This window comes from Peromyscus californicus, unplaced genomic scaffold (assembly GCF_007827085.1).
Source record: "Peromyscus californicus insignis strain IS unplaced genomic scaffold, ASM782708v3 Scaffold_6__1_contigs__length_162567912, whole genome shotgun sequence".
Lineage (NCBI taxonomy): Eukaryota > Metazoa > Chordata > Mammalia > Rodentia > Cricetidae > Peromyscus > Peromyscus californicus.
The window spans coordinates 35,062,453-35,076,601 of record NW_026294584.1 but is presented as its reverse complement, the minus strand read 5'-3'; the positions used below and the strand labels follow the sequence as shown (position 1 = coordinate 35,076,601).

The following is a 14,149-nucleotide window of genomic DNA, read 5'->3' as shown; positions in this document are numbered from 1 at the left end:
AGATCAATGTATATTCTTTGAATGGAATAATGACTTCAAAGCCAAGGCTTTATTCACTCTGCCTTTTAATAAATGTCTTGAAACATACAGTTCAAAAGAAATGAGTTTCTTTTTTCTCTTTCTTTCTTTCTCTCCTTTTTTTTCTATAAGTGGAAGAACTGTGTCTAGTGACAACCACTGTTAATCAATTTTACATAGTGAAGACTCAGGACTGTAATGTTGAAAATGGACTAAGAAACACAAGGATGAGTTGGATGGGTGAGAAGAAGGGGTGGGTGATATGATTAAAACACATTATACTCGTGTAGGAAATTCTCAAAATGATTAAAAAGAAAAAAGAAAGCCATTCAAGGATGGAGATACAAAGATCATTTCTTACTTTGGAGAGCAATAAAAGGGTTCTTTATAGCTGCAAAATAATTTAAAAGAATGAAATATCCTAACCCTGTGACATTTACAAGCTAAAAACCCACATATCGCCAAGTAGATGTGAAATGAAAGGTGTGTAATACAGTTTTGTAAACAAGTGATGGGATAGTGAATTCATCCACTGGCTTCCCAGCAGAGCCATTCTTCATGGCTGGGAGGACGTGAGCTCCTTGGAAGCTTTGTCTAGAGAGCCTGTCTCAAGGTCAGTGTGTGCATCAGCTCAGAGTCATTATCATCTTAGATGACTATCCCTTCAGCATTAACTCTGAAATGACAGATGTTCATCAAAATGCCAGACATGTTAAAAATCCAGTTAAGTAAAATTTCTTGAATGGTATGCTATGCTTAAGAAAACAAAGACACATTTTGAAAAGACTTCAGATAAAAATAGGGAAATCTTCAGAACTCAGGAGCCAACTTTCCCTTTTTAACAAAGGTTTCCAGGCAGAATCATTACCAACATGTTTTAGGTAGTTTTTCTTTCTTGCATTTTTGAGTTATGACAATTTTAAAACACATTTCAACTTGAAAGGGCTATAATTAACCCCTATTTCCTCATTGCTGAATGTCAGTAGATGCCAACACACCCTGCTCAACTTTCAGCTAACCTTACCCGCGGGACATGGTTCTTTATTACTGCCTCTCAGTCATAGTTAAATTTCATCCACAATTTACAATAGATCTCTAGAAAGTAAGGGACCTTTAAAAATAAAGCGAATTTGTATTCAGACCTAAAAGAATAGTCAAGTTCTTAGTTTTGTTTTGTTTGTTTGTTTTTGTTTTTTCGAGACAGGGTTCCTCTGTGTAGCTTTGTGCCTTTTCTGGAACTCACTCGGTAGCCCAGGCTGGCCTCGAACTCACAGAGATCTGCCTGGCTCTGCCTCCCGAGTGCTGGGATTAAAGGCGTGTGCCACCACCACCAGGCTAAGTTCTTAGTATTTTTAAATATCTAATCAATGTTAAAATTTCACCTGTTGTCTGTAAATGTCTTTGCAATTGATTTGTTGGAATCAGAGTTCAAAGCAGACTAACATACTGCATTAGGCAATCTCTTGAACTTCTTTTAATATTTAACAGCTTTTCTTTCTTTTTAAATTTATATTTCACTGTCTACTTTTTAAACTGAAGAAGAAACAATCTTGTTTGTCTTGTGAAATAATTTCATGTTCTTGATTTTATTTACTGTATCCTAGCAGTGGTGGTTAAATCTCTACCTTGTAGTTTGTTCCCATATACTGATACAGTTGATGCTTAATTGGGTTCAAGATTGACACTTTGATAAAAATACATTATATATATTTTGGTACTGCTGGTTGCTCAGCTCACGAGACCTACAGTGTCTGATTGTCTCTCTTATTGAACTAGATGGGTCAGTTGGGTCTGGTACCTGCAGTCTGGTCTTCTCATTCTCCATACCTCTCTCAGCCTTTCATTGCTGCAGTGGTCCTCAGCCCTGCAAATGAATTGGAATGACTGTGAAACTGTCATACTGATGATGCTTTGTTCCTGCTCCAGGGGCTGGTCTACTGTGGGCTCAGGAAACGTTTGAGTCCTGGGTGACTCTAAAGTACAGATGAGACTGAGAATGTCTGATCTGCCAATTTTGTCCGGCATTGAAGAATTTCCTGTATAGCTCCAGTATTTCATGAGAAGTTGTTAAATGGTGTCACTGTGTATAATGGCTGCATGCATGACTAGCAATTCCACTATTAAAAATCTCACCCAGTCTTTGGTTCTGCCTTTGCTTCGTATAAGAAAAATAGAATAAAAATAAACAAGAGGTTCATGTCATTTTTTCTGAATAGTGATTTGAGTGTCTATCACACTATAATGATCACCATTGATTTTGGAACATAGCGGTCTTTCAAATCATTGCATTTATTGCTATTACTATCATTCTAATGTCCACTTTGTTTGGGTTTTAGTCAATAGAAGCTCTTTTGTGGTGGCCCCTGTGATCCTTTTGACAATATTTAATTGTTCAGTAGCCATATTTAATTGCTCCATTGTGTTTAAGAATGAGAGCTTTAGGTTCATCTTATACATTTAGAAGTTGAATTGTTCTTAGGAAGTTTCTTCACTGAACTTGAAGCCACCCACTTAAGAGTTCACTTGTCTGTATCCTGTTTGCATGCATTCTATTTAATGTACGTGTGATGACTAAATGGACTGCTCAGATATTTATGGTCAATAAGATTCAATAGAAAGCCAATAGGTAATTAGGAAAAACATGAAAATTATATAGCAAACCCTTCGTTTAAGGTTGTTAATCTTCAAGTGAGTGCTGCATACATCTCTGGTAACAAGTTTGTTATTTCTTCTCCTTAGTTAATGTCCATCAGTGTCTTGGCTGTTTCTGCTTGGATGAGGGACTACCTGAATAATGTTTTGACTTTAACTGCAGAAACAAGGTAGGTCTATTATTGCCTATTGAATTCTTTCACTTGATCTCCCCAGATCCCAGTTTTTAAACATCTTTGCTCTGACCTGTTCATTGAACAGTTCTCCTACAGCATCTTGAAGAACACCCTTTCCTGCACCAGCAACTTATTTGCTGGAATTTACACTTTTTTTTTTTTCACATTCTCATTCAGGAATGCCACTCGTCCTGCAGGACATCAGGTAACAATGCATTTACATGGACAGTTCTGTGATTAGTAATGCACAAGGTGCCTGGTTTATCCTGGTCTCTGAGTGGAGACTGTAATGTATACTACTCTGAGTCATGGTAAGGATCAAGTGAGAAGAAACCTTTTTGAAAAGTCCTTGATATAACAGAGCTTATAGGCACTGAGTAATGGCAAAGTTTCATTACGGTCACTATCACAGACTCTGGTTAATGACTACATATGTCCTAGCAAACTATACCTCAATTTTCCTAGGCATTCCTGTTTTCCTCACATTAGAAAATGATTAGTTACCAGGGAGAATAAAAGTGCTATAGAGATTCCAAGATCAAAGTAGAGGGTAATACCCCTGGTTGGGACCTCATGTGATTTCCTTAGGCTAGTGCTTTGGAGCCTATATTTAAAATGTGTTGGGGTAGAAACACTAACGCCTACATAAAAACACCATAAAACTAAAGCAAAGGTAAACGAAGCAATAAAAGTCACTAGCTTTTGAAGGATGCTAATTTGCAGAACCACAGCTTATGGTGGCATTTGTTCAGTGTCTGGGTCTGGGGAGCATTTTGATCTTTTTGATAATGTTCTATTTATCTTGTGATATGATCTTCCTCTTTTAGGGTAGAAGAGGCGGTCATCTTGACTTACTTCCCTGTGGTTCATCCTGTCATGATTGCTGTTTGCTGTTTCCTTATCATCGTGGGGATGTTGGGATATTGTGGAACAGTGAAGAGAAATCTCTTGCTTCTTGCATGGGTACAGTGTTTATACCTCCTCTTTATTATACTTAAAGCATCACATGATAATGCATTGTTATGAGCCATCACTGTATTATCAACTCTAAGAGGTAGTCAATATTCAGCATCCTGTCAGAAGGGACCTTTCTTTCCAAAGAGATGACTGGTACAAATATTTGCTATATTTGCATAATGAGGCAGGGAGACAACATATGCTATTTAATTATTGCACTCTGCTCTGTTTTGACACTTTTCTTTTGAAAATAATTTTTTTTTTTTTTTTTTTTTTTTTTGGTGGTACAGACCTTCCTACCCTCAGGGCTAGAGTTGAGACGTCATAATGGAAGTTTTCTCTTTTTAACAACCCGCCTGGCTACCCTGTTTAGAAATTCAGGTAGTGAGATGAGATGGATGGTATATCGTAATCCCCATGCTGCCTTATATGGTCTGGTGGATATAAGAGTGTCTCGGTTTCTTTAGTCTAAATGTTTTGCTTTTTTTTTTTTAAACTCTGAAAGAGTTGTACTAAAGCAATTCTTAAATTGATTTTACTCCTTCAGCTTCTATAATTAATCTTATAAATAAAGACTGCTAAACTTTAAAAATTAAAAATGAGAGTCAATTAAAAGAGTTTACCTGTACATTTCTAAAAGAATACTGAAAGCAAGCGGCATTCCTATGCCATCAGGCAATGAGCCTGATAACACGTAAATTGCGGCCATGAGAGACTCCAGAAAGATTAATTCATCAGCTCTGTTCCTTTCTTTGTAGTAGGTTTTATAATGAGTAGTTTGCTGGTGAACTGGAGCTTTGGGCAGAATGAAAGACCTACTTTTTAGCACTGAGAAAATTTCCTTAGGGCAAATACTCCCAGCATGGCTGACTTCAAGTTACCATGATGACATCACTGAATGCTGGGCCGGGGAGGAGCGAGCACAGATGGGCTTACCGTAGCCAGCTTGCTCAAATCTATGCTTGCCAGGCTCCCATCCATGCCAATTCAAACAGAATCTTACTGTGAAGCTGAATTAAACTTTAAATGTCACAGGAACAAACTTGGATAAATTCTCTGTATTTTCCTTGGAGAGTAACTCCCAGGTTGGAGAATAGAAAAAAAAAAAAAAGCTGTAGAAAATAAACCATACGCATAGGGTGGAAAATGTGCCCAGCACCCTACTTCACGTGTGGGCACAAAGAGAAAAGGAGAATAGTGGTACAAGGGTTTCTGAGCTCATGTTGTTCTTATGATGTCTTTAAAATACTTGGGTAAGTTTAAGAATTCATGTGAATGACTTTATGTGTCTCCTATAATCTGAATACTGCAAACACGTATTTCAACAGTAAGAAAATCTCAGCAGCCTTCTTAACAACCACAATGCTACAATGGTCTCTCAAGACCAGTTTATTTTATATCCAGTTTCAGCATGATTGACACTTTCTGCTTCCTTCCAACTTTTACTCTGGATAGTCCTTGAAAAGTACGATGAGGTGAGGTGGGGTCAGGTATATTATGGAACCACAAAAACATTTGAGAACACATTTTAAAAACCATTTATGTATTCTATTAGGCTGTTTCAATGCTAGCAAAAAAAAAAAAGTAGAGTAATTTGGTCTGCTACTTGACATATGACCCAGATTTGTGAATGAGTGTCTAGTTTGTGATGTGGAAAAAGGACTTATAATACATAGTGGCACAGAGGACTGAGGTCCTATTGGCATTCACTCATTCATTCATTCATTCATTCATGCTTTAAACACTTAGTGAGCATGTACATGCTGCATGACATTTTTTCATGCTGCAAGACATTTTTTTTTGCCATTGGAACAGTGCACATGGTGGATAGATAATTCCACTATTCTCTGATAAGACCTCTAACAGGGTTTGCAGTAGGCACTCTGAGGCTAGAGACGAACAGCTCCAAGCACAGTCTTAAAGGGTCAGTCCTGGTCTAGGGTTGTAGTGGTGATGTTGAGCACATCTACCATATTGCCCTGTTCTGTCTCTTCTCCCTTCTTCGTTTCTGTGTGTACTTTTTTCATGAGGTATCTCCAGGCTATTGCTGCTCTCTTAGTCCATAGGTGCCACCTGCCTCTTGGTTCCTCCTCCCTATCGACTGTCTTTGACACTCCGGTTTCCATTCTCCCTACAGCTTCACTCCTCACAGGGAACTTCTAGACCTTGCTCTGTCTAGCTCCGAGCACAGCTTCTCCGTGGCTAAAAATAAACTGCACTCTCAACTCCCAGTGGTCCATCACTCACAACTAATATGTATCTGCTGTTTCTCAAGCTGTTTATCCCCCAGCTCTCTCCCCTGCCATAGCCAGTCCTGACAGGTCCTGCTTCTACAACTGCAGGAGCTCAGCCCATTTTTTGTTCTTATTTGGTTTCCTCTTGGATAAGCTCTCAGGATACAGTTTTCTGCCTCCACTATTGCCTACTCTCACCCAGTGTAGTTCGGCGAAGCCAATACGACCATGATTATACTACTCCTCATATGCTCTAAGACTTTGATAGTCTCCTCGTTGGGTAGTGAAGATTTTACAGGCATATGGAACGTGCATCAAACCCTTCTACAGCTAAGCCTTCATCTGCCAGTTTTAACCCTCTCACCTATTTCATTATTCTCTAGTTAAGGGGTATTTGCTGATCTCTGGGCAGTTCTTCTTCTCCCTTTTCCCTGCTTTTATCCTTGCTGTCTCTTTAAGAGTCCTTTCCTTAATACTTTTGTCTAGTTATTACCATTCCATCATGACGTATCTGAAATGCTATCTCCTGAAATAATAATGACAATGATGAGAAAAGTAATAGGTAATATTTCCAAGATGCTTCTCATGCCAGACACTGTGGAGTTCTACCCAATTATTGTTATATGAAGATTCTGACATGAATTAATCAACTTTATTCTCCCCACAACTCCAGTGAGATAGGTACTATTATTGTCAGGTAATTTAGATGGGGAGCCTAGATCGCAGAGATATTAAGTGACTTTCCTGAGTCTGCATGGCTCTAACATAGAGAATCTGCCACTCAGACCACAACAAGCCACTTTGGATAACTTACATTTTGCTATTTTACTGACCTTTCCTAAGTTGTTTGTAATGTGTGTTGCAGCATATAAAGCATGTTAGATGTGGTTGTTGACTTCAAACATGACAGCAATAGTCTCTGTCTATTCAACTAAATGTTAAATGTAGCTCAGAGAGCTTAGTAACCAGCTCAAGGTCACTGAAGGCTGAGGACTATGGCTGTGGTTCAGACCTTGCTGCTTCTGATTGCCAAGGCCAGTTCTTACTGGGCCCTTTCTCCAAGTTGGAATTCCAGTGAGTTGCCCTTGTCATAAATTTCTTATGTGAAATCAGTCTAAACTACCATACTTTGAGCAACCGTTCACCTTTCCCATTGTTTGAGTAAATGTTTATTAAATACAGTTATGGTCATGAAATTAGTATGGTCAGAGAGAGAGTGACCAGCACATTAGACTGAAGATAGTCCCTGGGATACATTGTGAGTAGATGGATGAGCTTGGCTGTTGGGAAGATTTAGATTACAGAGAGCAAGGCTTGGCTAAGGGGGGGGGGGGCGGTCAAGTCAGTGCAGAATGTGACACTGGTAGGTCTTGGGTAAATATTTGTGATGCAATCATCATGGCTTCCTTCTCAGTGTCTCTTTTTAACTTTTATCCTGATTGGGAAAACTCACTGGAGGTTTATTCCTTTTATTTTAGATATAAATATTTAAGTGTGTGCAACGTGTTTCTCCAATGTGTCTGTTTCCCTGTTTTAGGACTTATTTCAGTTTTAAGACTTGTAAGCCAGATTAGTGTGAACAAGCTATTTTTGCTTTGTTTTATTTTTTCAAAACAATTGCTATTTCTGAGAGCTGATGTGTCTCTTAAACAGTTAAGAAAACAGGACTTTCAGTGGGACTGGGATGCCATTCAAGTAAAAGAAAAGAGTCATCATCCAACAGTCCAATTGAAAACAGTTATAGGGTCTCCTTCCAAACAAATCCTTGTAACCAAGCTGCTTTTGCCATGTTCCACCCCCAAGAAAGACACGGAATCAAACTGTCTGTAAACCAACAGGCTACCTATCAAAAACTTCTGATGAATGATCATTAGTGTAATCCTTGTATTGAATTATTGGTGTATAGATGCAAGGGGTTAAACACCCTGATTTAAGGTGTTCAAATAAGACACAAATTGTACAATTAAATTTAAGATAAATAATGGATAATACTTTTATGTGAGTATGTCATGTGTAAAGTTCAGAATATACATGTACCAAAAATGTTATTTATTGTTTATGTGAGATTTAAGTGAGCATTCTGTATTTTTTAAGAATCTGGACACCTTACTATGATTAGAAATGTTTCTTCCATCGTCTTTTTATTTCTGGTGCTGGAGATAAAACCCAGGGCCTTGTATATACAATACATGTTACAGACCAGCCCTAGATTTGATCTTAATAACTATGAAGTTATCATAGAATAAGAACATAATTTTATATTTCTCTTTTAAAATAAGGTTTATTTTCATGTGTATGAGTGTTTGACTTCATATATGTGCCTGGTATCTGCAGAGGTCTGAAGAGAGCATTGGATCCCCTGGAACTGGAGTTACAATCAGTGTGAGCCTCCATGTGGGTGCTTGGAACCAAACCCAGTAGAGTAGCAAGTGCTCTTAACCATGGAGCTATTTCTCCAGCCCTAGAAACATATATCCCTATGAATAGATTAGGAGTAATTAAATTCTAATTACAACAAGAACATTTTCATTTTCTCATAGGTCAGAAATAATTGGGAAAAGGAACTTGGACATGTAGTGACTTTCAAAGTAATTTCAGTAGCACGAATTCCCTCAATCTTTCAAAGAGAAATTGAAGTTAAATGGAAATTGGTTTTAAGTTTTAGATAGGTACTCCCCAAGGCTTTAGTAGGAGACTAAATGAAATTCATTTGTTATTGCAGTTCTGCTCTGCTATTAAGGCAGGCATTAGCAAAGCCGTGCCAGCTCAGAGGGAATGTAAACAGACTAACAGACAGACACTCCTAGAGAGTCCGCAGCAGCCGACTACGACCATCAGGTCATCATTTGCCAGAATGGAAAGCTAATGTTTCTGCTCCCCTGTCAGCACATGACAAGTAGCCAGTGGCTGGTCAGAAGGAAGCTGGTAGACATGTGGAGGACCTGTGGATTCCTTCAAGGAAGGTTATTCTTCCACTTTATCATTCCAGACAACTTGAATAAGATGGCTGTGTTTGTGGAAGCATTTCAAATGCTTCTTCAAAGTATGCAGTGATTGAACTGGCTCTGGAAATCAAAGAAATCTTCAACAACCTCGGGGGAGTTTCCTTTCCTTCAATGGCATTGTTTAAAACCATAATATAAAACCAATAGATCCTTATGTAGTAATAAATTTTCTACAAACCCTTGGTTTAAAATTGTCTCTTAGGTAGCTGGACATTTTATAGTTATAAAGCTATTCATTAGTTATCAAGTTAAAGTGGGTCTGTTAGGTAGAATGTTTCTTATCAGGTTTGAAGTTTTGAGTTGCAAATCTAACAACTTCAGGCTCCACTTCTAAACTGAGGTCCACTGTGTTAGTCTCCACATGCTCAGCATCCATCAAGTTTTACCTTTGCCTTCTCAGAAAGTATTCATGACGATTAGCCTTTGGGTAGGCTAGTGACAGAAGAGGAAAAGTAGCATGCCTGAAGATACGCAGCTGGTAGTGCTGTGATTAACACTCAAACACAATCTGTGTGCAAAGCCCATGCACATTTCACCGCAAAGTACCATTATAATACATCTGATTGGCTACAGGGGCCGGGCCTTTTTAATGCTTAGTTATGCTGTATTTATTATTCCTACCCACTTTATTTTTTAAAAAATAATCTTTATATTTTACTAAGACTCTTTTTGCCACAGTTACTCTCTCTAATCCTGTCAAAGGATCAAACAGGATTAGAGCTCCTCTTCCTGTTTCCTCCTCCCCACTGTCCTTTCCCGAGTTTATCACATGCACTGATTTTGCCGCCTGTGATAAACTCTTCAGAGACAACAAGGAGAGGAATAGACAGATAGAATTTAGCAAAATACACACATTCAATTTATAAGTAAATTACTGTGGGAACCCAGAATCAGGAGCAGTGGAGACCCCTTAAAATGTTCAAAGGAGGGTGACTTTGCTGGGTGTTGAAAATGCATTAGGACTTTCCTGGTGGAGAAGAGGAGGGGGATTTGGAGTCACATGAACAGCATTGCTGATAAAGGGTCATGACGGTCCATGGCAGGTTCAGGCCTTGGGTATGGCTGTGGAGCAGAGAGAGGACGAGATAAAGTAAGTCGCGTTGCTAAGTCTTTGTAGGAGTACCGTTAGACTCTCGAGAGCTGCTGGTCAGAAAGAGAGCCAGTGAGGATTTCCAGGATGGCATGAAATGGCTCTCATTTTTAGTAGCAGGCGGTAAGAAGCCTGGTTAGCAGTTGATGTGTGTACAAGAGCGTATGGCCTTGTTCTTGGACTGTTTCTGTCCCTTAAGCAGTGCTGGTGTGTCTGTCTACAAATGTACCCTAAGGAAGCGTGTAAAGGGAAATTTAAAAGTAAATGTAGTATCAGCGACTAGGCCCCAAGACGAGCGCCTGAGACTCACAGCCTTGGTGTTGGGCCTTTGGGAGAAGACCGTGAGTGCACATTGGCCCTTTTGCTTATTTCAGGGATTGAAGAGTGAACGGCTCTAGTTTTGGTATTCCGACCTGTGCAATATTTACCTGTGTTCTGTCATAATAAGGCACCTTGTTACAGACCCTTTCCTAATACTTTTGGAATTCTTTTTAGTTAGAGGTAAGCCTACATCCACTGAAGTAGTGACTGCTCTTAGGGTACGCAAAGTTTAAAGCTAGGTGTCTGTGTGAGGGCACCTCATCACCCCGCCTTTAACTGCTGTTTTTAACTGCTGTTCACCGCTCCTGCTCCGTGTGCCTATGTTGAGGAAAGTAGCAATTGTGAAATGCTCCTGATCTCGCCTCTGGTTCCATATTGCCTTTTTTCCAAATTTCCTTGGCAAATATCAAGTGATAGCTATTCATTTAAAATAATGCAGTTCTTTAAATGACTTGAGAGAAACTGCTCCTATTGCAGAGTCTGAAAACAAGAGGGCAAATAATGAAGGTAAAACAGGAGAAAGTTAAACCCTGTAAGCCAACGAAGAAACTAACTTTCAGGTAAACTACTCAGATCACCTGTGTAATGGCCAATGATATTAACTACTAAGCAATGTTATGAATGCAAAATCATTTAGAAATTTAGTTTTTAAAGCTTGGAATCAATATGCCTTTATTCCTTGTCAGATAAAAAGTGGTAACAGGTCCTGGTTATGTGTTTGTCAGTTAAGATGAATCTTAGCAGCTCAAATGACAAAAGTAATTATTTGAATTTTATTGAAATGTGGAAATACCATAGTTGCACCCCTCTATTAAGCAATACACAGAATTACTCCAAAATAAATGGCTCTTCTTTTATTTTCCTTCGATTGTCATTACTTCTGTTTTATTACTCTAGAGCTTAGAAATTATAAATTTGCTCAAATGATTGTACCTGTGGAGATGTTGTAGAAACAGTGTGTTCAAATAGATAGGAGTTTTTATTGCTTGATGCTTGCTGATTTAAGAATTATTTCTAATTAAGTAAAAATACGAATGATTTCAGGGTATCTCCCAGGTAACACCCTCTTTAAATATTTTGCATTTTCAAGTTCTGTTTAGGCTTTGCACCACTGAGTTTAAAGCATGGACTGAAAGCTTAACAGAACAATTAGAGGTTTGCCTTTTAGAATTAAAATATTTTAATCCCATAAACTTCTTTTGTGTGATTAAAAGTACCTTGGAAGAACTCAGAAACAATTGTCTTGTTCCGTGGAGGGTCTTTAATAAAGGTACACAAGGATATATCTGAGCCAAGACCTGAGGACTGAGGATAAAGGCAGGCACTGGTAGGAAATAGTGGGCAGGGGCAGAGCAGTGGCTACCAGGGCCCTTGTAAGAGCAGGGGACTTTAAAGGAACTAAACTGTTAATAAACAGAACCAGTCATTAAGAAGCTTGTGGTGGCTAGGAGCAGGGCGTACAGGTGTGCCTTGTAGAGTTGAGCTGGGCTGTGCGAGTGAGCTGGGATAGGGTTAGGGACTGACAGTCCTGATATCACATGAATGATTGGCAGTCTGAAGCTTTTAAGCAGAAGAGTGATGCCATCTAGCTCATCTTTGGGGTATATCCCTGGTAGCAGCGTTTGCTCTTAGCTACTTTGGGGCGTTTTGCTCAGCAGTTTGGAGGAAAATGACTACCTGACTATGTCACTCTGGACTAACGGGGCCTTCTGTTTATAGATCCCTTTTTAATGACAAGATAAAACAGAATAGATTCTTTAATACTCTCAAGATGCCTTTAGCTCTAAAAGTATCCATTGTAAATAAAACTGTGACAGTCTGAGTGTCTTTAGTGCAGATTTGCTAGCAAAAATATAGCCATCTAGCTAAATTGACACCAAGAAACTGCATGCTGGCCTAAGACGTTTGTGGAGACAAGTGAGCACCCAGAGACCTTGTTGGAGGGTACAACAGTACAGTACTTATTGGGCATGCTCATGGATTTTTCTAGCCTCAGAGAAAACAGTTCAATAGACAGTAGGGCATGATGGTACTATGATCCCAGGCACTGAGGAGACCAAGGGAGGTGGATTTCAAATTTGAGTCTAGCCTGTGCAACATAGGGAGAATTCCCACCAGTAAAAAGTTCTGCTAACAGCTAATTCATGTAAGGATTGTGGTAGAATTGGTTAACTTGCTTGAGATCGAGTTCATGCAGGTTGGAAGTGTTGACTTGGAGATAATGTATATGCTTTACACAGTCATCATGTGTTTGTTTATGAAAAGCAGGGTTCTAAAGATCATTACTTTTCAGCATTGTTCTATTCAAATATTTGTTTGTAACAAAAGTGCATTTCTTTAAAATTGTTTTGAATGCATGTGGTTCAATTCATACTCTTCTGGCTATCACATAGACCAGTGCTTCTCAACCTCCCTAATGCTGCAACCCTTCAGTGCAGTTCCTCATGTTGTGGTGACCACCAATCATAATATTATTTCGTTGCTATTTCATAACTGTAATTTTGCTACCATTAGGAATCATAATATAAATATCTGATATGCAGGATATCTGATGTGTGACCCCAAAGTGGTCATGGCCCACAGGCTGAGAAACGCTCATCTAGACTGAACTGTTGCTGTTTGGGCAACTTGAGATTTAATGATTTTGCCATTCACACATGATTTCCCTCCTTTGTGGTTTAACCGTGACTGACAATCAGATTGTATGAGTCCCCAAGAATTGTTTTCCTTTATTATTATTATTATTATTATAGTATGTGTGTATGCATGATGCATGTGCGTGTGTGTGTGTGTGTGTGTGTGTGTGTGTGTGTGTGTGTATACGTGTGCACTCACACCTGCCAGGGTGTGCATGTGGATGTCACAGGACAACTCTGGACAGCTAGTTCTCCTCTCTACCTTTGCGTGAGTCCTGGGGTTGAAGTGCCCTTAGCCAGAGAGCCATCTTACCAGCCCAAGAGTTCTGTTCTTATAGCTGGCTCTTTGCCTTTCTACTGTCAACTGTATGGTAGACTTTTCTTTCTTGTATGATGGCTACAAACATGTAATTATCAAGGAAAGTGTAAAACTCTTCATGAAGTGAAGCTTCATGGTTCGCAATGGCCATTCTAACCATATAGAAGTTCACTGAGATGTATGGGGTTTGGGATGGGACAAGTGTTTGAGGGACTATCTTAATCAATCTGTGTGATATTTTTATTTGTGACTTTATTACAATAGAGTGATTTTATCTTATTTTAAAGAAAACATGTTCTTCACTCAGGAAGATAAAGTTATTTACTTGAATAGGTTAAAAATTACAAAAGAGCAAGCTTGTCTACTTAGACATATTTGACTATGTGGATTTAGGAAAATAAGAATTATTTTCTTAATACTCTTTCTGGCAATACTGAGGATTGAATCCAGAGCTTAATGAATGCTAGGCAAGTGCTCTATGACTAAGTTATATTGCCCCGCTGGGTTAAAAAAAACCCTTTCTTTCTAACACATAGGCGTGTGTGTGTGTGTGTGTGTGTGTGTGTGTGTGTGTGTGTGTGTGTGTGCAAACATAAATCAGATTGGATGGCATAACTGAAAATAAAGGTAAAACAATGTGGTTGAGAACTTGTTTTCACAGTTGTGAGATTTTGAGCTTATTAGCAGGTTTTAAAGTTGAGTTTTCATACTTTAGTGACTTTCCTGTTGAATATTATCTTT

At 38.8% G+C, this 14,149-nt stretch overlaps 1 protein-coding gene across 3 annotated transcripts in view; it reads left to right on the top strand.

Annotated features, from left to right (window-relative positions):
• Positions 1-14,149, top strand: part of Tspan12 (tetraspanin 12) — a 66,043-nt gene that overhangs the window by 10,001 nt on the left and 41,893 nt on the right. For all 3 annotated transcript variants that reach the window (XM_052720444.1, XM_052720442.1, XM_052720443.1), the window contains exons 3-4: positions 2,758-2,840; positions 3,674-3,809. In XM_052720444.1, the coding sequence (XP_052576404.1) occupies positions 2,758-2,840; positions 3,674-3,809 (219 nt within the window). The remainder of the gene's footprint in view (positions 1-2,757; positions 2,841-3,673; positions 3,810-14,149) is intronic.